This window comes from Onychomys torridus, chromosome 9 (assembly GCF_903995425.1).
Source record: "Onychomys torridus chromosome 9, mOncTor1.1, whole genome shotgun sequence".
Lineage (NCBI taxonomy): Eukaryota > Metazoa > Chordata > Mammalia > Rodentia > Cricetidae > Onychomys > Onychomys torridus.
Window position 1 is genome coordinate 63,255,374 of NC_050451.1, and position 12,759 is coordinate 63,268,132.

The 12,759-nt window shown below is 45.2% G+C and overlaps 1 protein-coding gene across 1 annotated transcript in view; it reads left to right on the forward strand.

The window, feature by feature from the left end:
• Positions 1-2,493: 2,493 nt before the first annotated feature.
• The window catches only part of Rubcnl (rubicon like autophagy enhancer), a 41,088-nt gene continuing 30,822 nt past the window's right edge, over positions 2,494-12,759 (forward strand). The window contains exons 1-2 of the mRNA XM_036199399.1: positions 2,494-2,605; positions 7,933-7,966. Of these exons, the coding sequence (XP_036055292.1) occupies positions 2,561-2,605; positions 7,933-7,966 (79 nt within the window). The 5' untranslated portion in view covers positions 2,494-2,560. The remainder of the gene's footprint in view (positions 2,606-7,932; positions 7,967-12,759) is intronic.

The following is a 12,759-nucleotide window of genomic DNA, read 5'->3' on the forward strand; positions in this document are numbered from 1 at the left end:
CAAAGCCCTGCTCACAGCACAATGGCTTCTTGTGAAGCCTGGCTAGGTTTTGCAGGGCAGCCACCGCCAGGCTCTTAGTCTCTTGCGACAATGAGAATGTTCTGGCCACAGAAAAGCTTTATGTGTGTGCTCATCAAATGCTCGCTGGCTAAAGGGCTGAACTGGCCAAATGTCCCTGACATTCATGTCTTTCATGTTAGTCTTGGACCTCCTTGCCATTGGCCTTCTTCGGGGATGGGGGGGGGGCAACATGTGGTGAGTGAGAACTGGCCAGTCACCTAGGCAGCCTCAGGAATCCCAGTCCTTATGTTTAATGCTGAGAAAGTTCTTTCACAGAAGGAGTGTGGAAGACTTCTAGAGAGCATTTCCAGGTTGAATGATGTGTCCTTGAAAGTTCCTCTTAGTTCTCAAGATTCTCTTTCAACATGTAGACCAATGTTGAGATTAGATGGGAAATAATGTATATTCTTTGTGTATGTATGCACGTGTGTGTGTGTGTGTGTGTGTGTGTGTGTGTGTGTGTGTGTGTGTGTTGGTACATGTAGAGACCAGAGGACAACTTCTGTTGTCATCCTTCTGCAACTGCTATTCACTTTGCTTATAAAGATGGACTCTCAGTAGCCTAGAGCTTGCCAAGTAGGCTAGAATGGCTGACTAGGGAGTCTTAGGGGTCTACCTGTCTCTGACCTACCAGCTCTGGATGACAAGTGCCACCATGCCCAGTCCCCTCACCCCCAGCATAGGGTTTGGAAATCGAACTCAGGCTTTAATGCTTGTAAGGCAAGCATTTGACCCAGTGAGCTAGAATATGCACATTCAGATTTGGTAAGGTACTCTCACAGGAGGTCAGCCAAATGGCAAATTTGGTAAAGACGATTTCATAGATCAAAACTCTTATAATGTTTGTTCAAAAATTCCTAGTCACCTTATGAGAAAACTTTTTTTAAAAATAATCTTTATAGATCAGGGACTGTGGGGCCTTATGCATTCCAGCAACCTGCCACTGACCTATATATCCCTAGCCCAAGAATCCTTTTCCTAGCTAGGACTTCATTTGGTCTGCCATTTGATATCTGTCTTCTTCCCGTGCCGGGGACTGAACTCAGGGCACACATCTCTACTACTGAGCCTCACTGCCATCTTCCAGAGCACTTGTTTTTATTTTTTGATTAGTGGTGTGTCTGGAAGAATTAACTCCAGGGCGGAAAGGCTTGTTTTGGCTCACAGTTTTAGAGGGTTTCAGTTGACAGAGGTCAGGATGGCAGGCACAACTCCATCTGCCGGCAAAGGCTTGTTCATCTAGGAGTGGACCAGGAAGCAGAAAGCTGTGGCATTGGGGCTGGGCTGCAAACTTGAAAGTCCTTTTCTTAGTGACCTGCTTCCACCTACTTCCTAAAGGCTCCAGGATCTCCCAAAACATCACCAGCCACTAGGGAACAAGCTTTCAAAAAACAAATCTGTGGGAGATGTCTCAGATTCAAACCTTAACACCAATTTGTTCTGTATGACATTCGCCGTTGCTAAGACTCTGCCTCCTGTCCCAGCCTGTGACTTCTTTCCTCTTAGATATCCCTGAAACAAGTTTCCCAAATGGTCCCCTTTACTTTGTTCATCTGCCTGTTTGATGCCCCATAGAAATTGGACTTAGGATCTGCTGTCAGATACACCTATCTTAAAAGTCTATCTGTGCTATCTAGCTGTGTGGCCTCAGAGGAGTTATTAAACAACTTTGTAAGCCTCAGACCCCCTTATCCTTGAAGCAGGATTGATGATTTGTTGCAGTCAGGGATGTTTTCAAGGCTGCTTAAAACAATAAGGCACAGCAGATGAGCAACAAATGTTAGCACTAACTTACACAGTCTGCTTATTGGCTTTTCTTGAAATAGTCTTGCCATGTAGCCCAGACTGGCATCAAAGTTACATTCCTCCTGCCTCTGCATCCGCTCTGCTGTCTGACTTTTTAATGTAAGTTTCCCCCAGCGGGTGTTCAGTCGACATGGAATTTTTCCAGGTCTAACCCAGTGTAACTCCCAAACAAACTGGCCACAAGGAAGGGGTGGGGGGGGGGGAGGCAATGAATGGCAGCTAGTATTCAGCTGACTTTGTCTTATTGGCTTCTAACCTCCTCTGAAGAGTCAACAACTAGTTAAGTTTAAACCTCTCCAAACCAGGATGTACCAGACACTGGGGATGTTTCAGAGATGCTAGACAAAGAATCCAAAATTTCATTGCATTTGCTCCATGACCTGGAAATGATAACGGACAAAGCCAAAGAACCATCTGGAGCGATGGAAGTCGGTTTTGCAGATAAGCAAAGAAGCAACAAGCCTTGGGAGGCTGGGACAATCTTCAGGATTAATGAGCCCAATCCTTTCCCCCAGAGAGCACCCAGCGCCACCTAGAGGGGCTGAGGGTGGTTGCACGTGAACCTGAGCCAAGAGGACTTAGGTTTCTATTGGTGAAAACTTTCTGTATTCGTTGGCAGCTTCTCTCTGCACCATCAGAACCTCGGAGCTGTTGGCTGCACACCGACGAGGTGACCCGGACCTACCGTGGCCACATGGCAAGGTGGCTATTAGGTGGATATGACGGCCAGGAGGCGCGGGTAAGCCACGGTCCCACGGGAGGCTCGCTGACTTCAGCGCTGACACGTCCGAGTGGGGAAGCTGCAGCTTTGGGAGTTGGGGGCTGGGAGCTCATTTGTGCCAGTTTGGTTTCGCGCTTATGTCAGCCGGGTGTGGAGGGTCGGTGGCGTCCGAGGGCAGAATGAAGCTCGAGGCACGGGTTCAGGGTGCCCACTCGGTGGCACGTCCCAGTGTCCCTACGTTCACGCATGCAGCCGCAGGCTTGGCTTTCCCGGGGCTTTTCACATCGTGGGCGTCACAGGCAGAGGGAAGCGAAGATGACCCGCGTCCCAGCAGCGTCCTGGCTGCATCTCGGACTTCTTTGCGTGTCCCCAAGGTTCGGCAACGCAGTGACCCCTTGAAGGCGGCCAGGAGCCTTGCGGGCCGGCCGCGGGAGGCGGGGCACTGTGAGGATGAGAGAGGAGCGCAGGAGGCCTCCCACATAGACAACCCGTGGTCCTGGAGGTGGTCAGGACAGTGTCGTGGTTACTTGGGGGCTGTGGGAAAGTATTTCTTGGGGGAGAAGGGGACTTTTGCGGTGTGATTTTTGCAAAACGAGCGCTCTTTTGAGAAGGGGAAGGGCCAGGAGAGGGGGCACTGTTGGCCAGGCGTTGTCCCTGGAGGCCATGACGAGCCTGTACCCAGGTGGCCCCCTGGGTCTTCTCAGTTCTCCATAGGTCCTTACATGAACTGTGAGAACCCCATCCTCACACCCAACTGCCCTAGACTTCTCAAGGTGGCAGAGAAACACATTTTTGCCACATAAGCATGCACACTCCACCTGAAGTCCATCCACCTGCTGAGCTGAAACTGGGTGATTCCCATCCCGCCCACCTGCTGCCACCAGCGCAGAATTGCAGAGGATTCCCCGTGGAACTGAGAATGCTTGAGAAAGGGCTATTACCCTAAATGAGACCTTAGGATCAAAAGACACATGTACTCTGGAGCTGCCCCTACCGAGAGCCCCAGTGCCAAGTGCGAGATCCTTCAGCTGAAGTGGTGATATGAGAGAGCAAAGAACTGGGAACCAGTTAGCAAACTTGGGGTTCCTTGGACCATCTCAAGGCCAAACATTTGTCAAGGCACTTCCTTGGTGAGGTGAGAGAGCCTGGGTTTCACTTCCCGGAGAGTTTGAGAGATAAATGAGCCACAGGGAGTGAGGTGTCCTTGCAGAGCAAAGCCTTAAGGGTGGTGGCCTTGCCGTGAGTGAGTAGCGCTGGGTCCACAGCTCCGGCCCACAGCCGCCAGTAAAGTTTTATGCAAACCTGATGTTTTTGTAACTCCCTGTGGCAAGGGTCAAAGCATGCCTGTTTCTGCATCCCCACAGCACTCAGTTCCTCTTTGGCTGCCTTACCACCTGACATTGCTCTTCACAGCCCTTCGTTATCAGATGATAGGAACTATGTCTTCTCATTCAGTTCCTTAGGGTCTGTATAGAGTTGGGAGGGTGCAAGGAACACTGATGAAACTTGAGGGTCATGGAACCTGAATCCTAGAGGTGGTCAGTTTTCATTCAATGCTCTTTTTTTTTTTTTAAATTAGTTTATGTTTTAGTGTTTTTTCTGCATGTTTATCTGTGCGTCATGTGTGTGCCTGGTACCTAAGGAGATCACAAGTAGGCCTCGGACCCCACAACTATGGATGGTTGTGAGCCACCGTATGGGTGTTGGGACTTGAACCTGGGTCCTCTGCAAGAGCAATAAGTGCTCTTAACTACTGACCTATTTCTCCAGCCCCCTTGTTTGTTTGTTTTTACATAGGAAAGAGTCTGTGAGAGCCATGGGCAAATAATCAAGTAGGAACAACTTTATTGGATAGTGAGAAGTATGTCAGGTAGGTGCTAAGAAGAGTGACAGCCTACTGGTCCATGTCCCCGCTCATCTCAGTGCACACACAGGATACAACACACAGATTTGAATATTTTCCCTCCTCACTAACAATAGATTCATATTGCTGATGCAGAGAGATTGGTGTAGTGTCCCGTGTGACTGTTAACATCTGAGCAGTTCTTCTTAAATAAGCATGCCTGGGCTTCCAGAGAGAATAAATCTCAGTGATGCTGGTGCCTGTCGATCCTATTACATCTTTCCATCGTGCCCCCCAAAAAGATCTCTGGTTGGTTTGTACATTTAGTACAAACCTGAGGAGGGACCTGAAGGAAGAATCAGAGGGTGAGGAATAAAAGAAGGGTTCCCTAGCCATCCGTCTTCTGGGGAACTGGGAATTGCTCTGCAATAAGGATACCAATGATAGCAAAGTTAACTTAGAGAACACAATGTGCCAGACTGAGGCTCACACGCTACAACTCAGTTAGTTCTCACAGCAAACTGGAAATGGAAATGGAGCGCAGAGAGATTCTGTGCCTTGGTCAAGGTCATGGAACTCATAAGTGTCTTAAAATCACCTTATTGCCTGGGAGGTGTGTGAGTGTGCATGTGAGCGCATGTATGCTCTCTGCCCTGGGTTTTATTCCATACATAGAGGGGGTCTGTGGGTTGAGAATGGAGGCTCTGGAGCAGGATTCCAGGCTGCTGTTCTCCAAAGAGCCATTGCTTGGCATCACTTTCAGTTTCCTGATGCATGAAATAATAATACTAGTATTCTCATATTGAGTAGATGCTCTATATTTATCAGAGCATGAAGTACAAATTGAGAAGGAAAAATCCTTCTTAGTGGGGAAATGAGGTTTCAGATTTGGGTGTTTTTATCAATCTGGAAGCTGGGTAATGGTAAATGAATAGAACATGAAACCACACACCCAGCACCATTCACCCTTAGGGTAAAAATCTTCTCTTTAAAAAAAAATGACTGCATCTTTGGCTTTACATTTATTAAAAGAGGGAAGTGTGTATTAGCCCTCCAAGATGGGTTGTGTTTGTGTGTGTGTGTGTGTGTGTGTGTGTGTGTGTGTGTGTGTGTGGTGTTGTGGGGAACTGGAAGAACACAGAGGGCTGAGGTGTGAGCAGGTGCTTTTCTCTAGTTGATGTCAAGTAATGAAAACTGTGGTCAGGCTGTTTTTCCTTATGTTCTGCAGCCTTTATTATTATTATTATTACAACACATTCTAGTGGATCTGAGAACATCTGAGCTCTGAAAATCGATGTAGTATCCTTCTCTTCTCTTTCTTCATTTGGAAATTAGTTTTTAAAAGATAGCTTTGGGGATGGCTAAGGAGACATGGACTGTAAAACATGTAAATATGGCTGGATTGCCAAATGACCTGAGCTGTCATGTGACCTGGACAAAAAAGCAGGAGCTTTTGGTTGCTCATCCCACTTTAAAGTCTTGTAGAGATTTAGTGTCAGAGAAGTAAATGCATACTTCATCACGTGGCTGAGGTAGCACGTGATAAGTACTGTTCTCCTGGAGGGAGTTTGGATTGCGAGGTTTAAACTTCTTGCCTTCACCTGTGGGTCTGAGATATTAAGGGCTACATTAGTTTGGCCTGGGTCTCCTGGGTCTACCCATCTGAAAACAGCTTTTCGGGCTGTGTGTGCCTTCTCCAGGAGATAACCCTGTTAACATCTTCCAGCGGACTGTGAGGCTATGAAGGCAGGTTTCTGTTTGTTTGGAGGTCTGGGCTGGTTCCCCACTCCCCTTCACCCTTCCTTCCTCCTCCTTCCCCTCTTCTTCCTTTCTTTGGAACTCAAGTTGATTTAACGTCAACTGTCCACATTTCTGGAGCATCTTCCCCCATTAAAGGGCTTTCAGATTTGTTCCCACACCAAGTATTTCTTAGTCATCTTGACTTTTTAATAGTCTTCAACTTGATCTCAGCCTCTGACCCCTTTGCTGCTATTTGGAAAGCAAGAGAGTTTATTTTTATTGTGGATTGGCTGGGTTGGTAATAATCTGAAATATCTTGACAGATTATACCCTAATCAAAGTGTGTGTGTGTGTGTGTGTGTGTGTGTGTGTGTGTGTGTAGAAAATTCACAACAGTTCCAAGGCACAAACTGAATGCTGTACTATGAACTGATGAGGGAGAAGACGTCAGAAGAAAACTGCTGTAGAGAAAAAGTGGGTGGGAAAAGGGATAGCACACACGTAGGTGATTAAAGGTCCGTGGGTAGCGTTTGCATAAAGACCCAGATACTGAAGAGACAGAGGGGTGGAGTGTTCCAGATAGGATAGAGGTCTCACAGAGGTCATAGGATAGAGCAAATGTTGAGATTCTTTTTCAAAATTCTTTATTTACAAAATTTTCTTACAGAAAATTTCCACTTGAAAGTAGAGTAGTATAATGAATAATACTCTCTTCTGCCAATCCCAGCAGTTATCAGTGTGTCTAATAATATCTTTCTGCCACATCCATCCCTTCTGGTAGTATTTTAAAGCAATACAAGAAATCCCGTTATTTCTGAGTCTTTCTGTATGTACTTCTAAACAATAGGCACCTAACCAAATACATCACAGTGCCTAACACTGGGGTCTCGTTGCCTCTTTGTTAACCAGGTCACAGACTCAGCTTCTGGGGTGCTGTTTGAAAGACAGGGTACTTGTCTAAGCATGTAGGGTACTCAAGAGATAGGGTCTGTGACAGCTGTCCAGAAGCCATCTGTGGGTGATGTTTTCCTCGCCATCTTTTTTTGTAAAGTTTAATTTCTTTCTTTTCTAGACAAAGCTGCTGTGGTGAGTTCACTTTTACTTCCCCTCCCTCTGCACACTATTTTAGGCTCACTTATTCATCCTTCCCTTTAGATGCTCTACTTCTCTTTCTGATGTCTTCTACCACGTCAGTACCTCTGCAGCCTTTCGGTTGGTGTTCCTCGGACGCCACTTTGATCCACCAGCTCCCTCGTATCCCTAGATCTTCCTGAAGGGAGAAGGACACTTATAAATACATAAAAATAGCATTGCTGAGATCAATATAAAATTCAGCTGCCACATGACTCTTGTTTCCTGTATAAGTCAACGAACTTTAGTGGATGTTATTACTGTGGCTGCTTTTAGAACATTTTCCTTACCTCATAAGTTACTCTTTAGGCAGCCGCTTTTCCCTCTCCTCCATTCTAAGAGCTGCTGATCCACTCTGTCTGTGTAGATTCACCTGTCCTGGACATCTATAAACATTTAGAAATGAAAAATGCCTTTTGTGTCTGACTTCCTTTACTTGGCTTACTCACGATAGTTTTCATTTTTAATTATGGCTAAGCACTATTTCACAATATGGTTATAAGACCCTTTGTCTATGTAGTCATTGGCTGGCAGACATTTGGGGTGTTTCCTCTTTTTGTCTGTGATGAGTAAGTGTTGCTCTTACGTTCAAGTATGAATCTTGTTGACCACCCTTTCCCATTCCTCATAGGTATGCACCTGTCATGGAGTTCCTCCATCAAATGGTAGGTTTGTGTTGACTTTGATGATGTGCCAAATATTTTCCAACATGGCTCCTCATTTTATTTTGCTCATTTGTGGAAATCCAGACATCTTTCAAGTACAGGTATCAACTCAAATGTTTCTGGGCTAGTCCATATTTTTCAATGTCTTACTTAGTTTTTAATTATGTTCATGTGTATTTCTCGTCTCATGTTGGTTGGTTTGTATGTTTGTTTGTTTAGTTGGGTTTTTTTTTTTTTTTTAAACAGGATCTTGCTACATAGCACATATCTCAGGCTGGCCTAAGACTCAGGATTCCCCTCCTGCCTCTGCCACTTGGAAATTGGCATTACAGGTAGATTCTGTTGTTTTCCATCTGTAACATTTAAAAATAGAATAGTATGGCTGGGCGGTGGTGGCACATGCCTTTAATCCCAGCACTCAGGAGGCGGAGGCAGGCGGATCTTTGTGAGTTCGAGGCCAGCCTGGTCTACCGAGCGAGATCCAGGAAAGGCGCAAAGCTACACAGAGAAACCCTGTCTCGAAAAACCAAAAAAAAAAAAAAAAAAAAAAAAATAGAATAGTGCTTGAACAGTAGTATCCTAAATGAAGGATTTTTCAGGGCACAAGAAGGTTCATTGAAAAGCAAAAATAATGTGTTATTTTTACATATCCATTATAATTATGTAGAATATTAAAGTAGAGAATGTATGAGCATATAAATGAAAGCATGTGGAGAATAAAGTGTGCCCTGTGTGTTTGCTGGGCAAGTGCTATACCACTGAGCTACACCCACAACCCCTTTAAATTTTATTTTGAGACAGAGTCTTGACACATCACCGAGGCTGTCAGTCAGTGTAGAATCATCAGCCTCTTGAGTAGCTGGGATTGCAAGCATCCACCAAGACCAGGGAGTGCTTCAGTTCTTAATCGTCCTGTTTTTTGTTGCTGTTTGAGACAGCGTCTCACTGTGTAGCCCACACTGGCCTTGGGCCTATTAGTAGCTCAACTGATCCTGTAATTCAAGATCCTCCTGCAGTAGCCTCCCAAGTACTGAAATCCTAGGCACAATCCACTACTCCCAGCTTCCTAATCCTTTTAAAATAAATTTGATAGGAAAGTCTTTAAGGTCACATTGCCAAGGGAACTGAGAATTTCCTGTTGACATCAGCCAGTGTGCCATGTGAATCCTCACGGAAGGACCTTCGGCTCAGGTGTCAAACTTTCATTTTGTCCAACTTCTGCTGATTGCCAAAGTAAAACTTGGGGCAGGTCCCCTCACAATCCCATTTCATTTCTCAAAGTGATACATTGGCCCCTGAGCTCATGTGAGTTTTCACTTGAGCAAACTGAGAGTAGGAAGTGGGTCATGTGTGACTCTGAGGTAACTCTGTGGTCCTTCAGGTGCACATCCAGTGTCCTCTGATCCATGTCTCAGGGCTGTCCCCTCATAGTGCCACCACACCCATTACTGTTAATGGCTGTCTGTCCTTCCTCGTGCCTCTGACAGCAAGCCTACAGAACTATTGGCAAATCTCTTTTCAGTAAAGAGAGGACCAGAGGGGAGCCCCTGTGATGTCACCCAGCAGCCACTGCAATAAGATGCTGTGTCCTTCCTGCTGACCGTGCTGTAAGAGAAGGTTCACTGTTACAGTAAAGCTTTGACCTTTGAAAACCTCCCTTTACTCTGATCCTAGATGCTATCTAGAAGCTTGGGGCCATATTGCTGAGCATCTTAATGTTTTCAGTTTGACATGATAGATTCAGAGTCTGTTAGCACACTTGGGGCTGTGAATCTTTGTTTACAGTCAAGTGTCTGAAGGGAAGTAGACCCAGAGAGAGCCTGAAGAGGCTGGAGGGAAATGTTCATGAATTTGATCACATGCCGTGGTTGAAGATTTTCTTATTTTCAACCACATTTGCTTACTACTGGATGTGTTTAGTAACACACCAGGAAATGTGTCATAATGAATTTTATTCATGAGGATGTGGAGAAAGAGGACCTTGTATGCTGTTGGTGGTAATGTAACAGTGTAGTCGGTGCTATTATGGGAACACAATGGAGTGTCAGCCAGTGCTGTAAACAGATCTACCAAATGGTGTAGGAGTCTCACTTCTGGGTAAATATCCAAAAGAAGTGAAATTATCACACCAGAGACATATGTAGTCCTATGTTTATCGTGGCTATTCACTATAGCCAACATATATAATCAATTTAGATGTCCATCAATAGATAACTGCATTTAAAAATGCAATACACAACACACACACACACACACACACACACACACACACACACACACACACACCAGAATACTAGTCAACCTTAAAGAAGATGAAAATCTTGTCACTTGTGACAACATGCATACAAAATACATGGAGGGTACTATACTAAGTGAAATAAACCAGTCAACAAGGTAAATACCACATAGCTTACTAGTATGTGGAATAGTCAAGCACGTAAAAGCAGAGAGGAGAATGGTGGTTAGCAGGGGCTCAAGGATGGAGAGGAAGGAATTGGGGAGATGTCCAGTTTTGCTTAGACAGGAAGAATAAGTTCAAGAGATTTGCTCTACAACTTTGTGACTATCATTAATAGCTGTATATTTTAAGTGTCCTTATTTACTTTATATTGCTGTGATAAAATACCATGACCATGGCAACTTATAAAAGTTAGCATTTAATTTGTCTTGTGGTTTTGGAGGGTGAGACCATGATGGCAAAGTAAACGAACAGCTGGGAGCTCACATCCTGATCTACAGCCACAGGCAGAGAGTGAACAGTGGGAATCATAGGAAACCTAACAGCCTCACTGACATACTTCTCCAACAAGACCACACCTCCCAATCCTTCCCAAAGAGTTCTGTCCACTGGGAACTGAGTGTTAAAATATATAAGCCTGGGGGGGGGGTGTCCTTCTCATTCAAACCACCATACTCTGCACACACAAAATAAGAGAGAATGTGTGCCAGTTGGTTTTTCTTCAATTTGATACAAGAGCCATCTGAGAAGAAACTTCTCTTGGGAAGAACCTTCACTTGAGAAGATTCTCTCCATCAGATTAGCCCATAGGCAGATCTGTGAGGACTTTTCCTTAATTAATGATTGATGTGGGAGGGCCTGACTCACTGTGGGTGGTGCGACCCGTGCAAAGGTGGTTCTGGGTTGTGTAAGAAGGAAAAGCAAGCCATGGAGAGCAAGCCAGTAAGTCGCATTCCTTCATGGCCTCTTGTTTCAGTTTCTGCCTCCACGTTCCTGCCTTGAGTTCCTGCTCTGACATTTTTTCCATGACGTGCTGTAGGCTGTAAGCTGAAACAAACTCTTTCCTTCCTGTGTTATTCAGGGTTCTCTAGAGGAACAGAACCAGTGTGTGTGTGTGTGTGTGTGTGTGTGTGTGTGTGTGTGTGTGTGTGTGTGTTTAAGCCTACATAACAAACACACACATACACACACACACACACAGGGGTGGGATTTATTTGAGTGGTTTATAGGCTGTGGTCCAGCTAGTCCAACAATGGTGGGCTTCTGATAGAAAGGCCAAAAATACAGTCTTTCGGTCCATGAGGCTGGATGTCACAGCTGGTCTTTGGGATATGTTTGAGTCCTGAAGAGTTACCAGGGAAAGAACGCCTCTGTAGCAGGACAGATGAACTTGCCAGTGAGAGCGAGGGCAAGCAGGCAAAAAGCAAAAGATTTTTTTCTTCCATGTCCTTTCATGTGGGCTGACACCAGAAGGTGTAGCCCAGATTTCCAGTAGGTCCTCTGACCTCAAATAATCCAGATTTATGAGAGTTTTCCCACCTTAAAATCCACTGCTGGTGTGCTTGGGTTTTAGTCAATTCCAGATGTAGCCAAGTTGACAACCAAGATTGGCTGTTATACTCCCCAAGTTGTTTTTAGTCATGCTGTTTATTGCAGAGGCAGAAATCAAACTAGAAAAGAATGTCTGTGTTGGTTGTCTCAATTTAGCTTTTCCATAATGCAGATATATTTCAGAATACCATGTCATTTTCCACAAATATATACATAGTATTTGGGGGGTTATTTTAATTTCTATATATGTGTGTTTTGCATTTATGTATACATGCAAAGTTAGGTATGGGTTCCATCTCATGGAGTGGGCAGGTCGTTGTAGATCACAGATTTTGTAGCTAGGTTGGTGCTTACCTTTCTAGTGCAGAGCCTTCCAGCACCTCCAACTCTAGACAGTAGGGCTGAAGGCTGTAGGAAGGCAGCAGCTCGACTTCTCTGTGTTCAGTGAGTTAGGTAGATGTTGTCTGCAGCAGTAGGCCTTACTCTCAGAACAACCAATAGCCTTGGCAACAGCCTGGGTTGTTTGAGGGTTTCCGTGGGGCTGCTTTGGCCAACAACGCATTTAGATGTTACCCATACCAGGCACTGGAGGTTTCATCTGGTGGTGAGAGATGATTAGTTGGGGGCTTTGTCTTGCCAGATATTTGGTGATTCCATTTAGATTTCTTCCGGGTTTGTATGTGCGTCACTTCCTGTCTGTCCCAGTCTTCCATTTCACAGAGACCGCTCCCCTCTTGTGAGTGTCCGTCAGGTCGGCTTTTTGCTTTTCCGTTGCTTGCCTGTGACTTTAGGTATAAGGAGGTTCTGTGGGTCTGCTCAGTGCTGTTGTGATCTAATTCTCTAACCCAGCGAAAGCAGCACTTGCAGGCTGTCTGTGTGAAGTGAAAATGTAAAGAGAGCACTGACTCTGATCATCTCGGGAGAGGAAGTCTGGTTTTGCTCAGTGAATTATGGTCATTTCTCTGTGCAGATTGCTTGCAAGTAAGGCTTAACTTCCAACTTG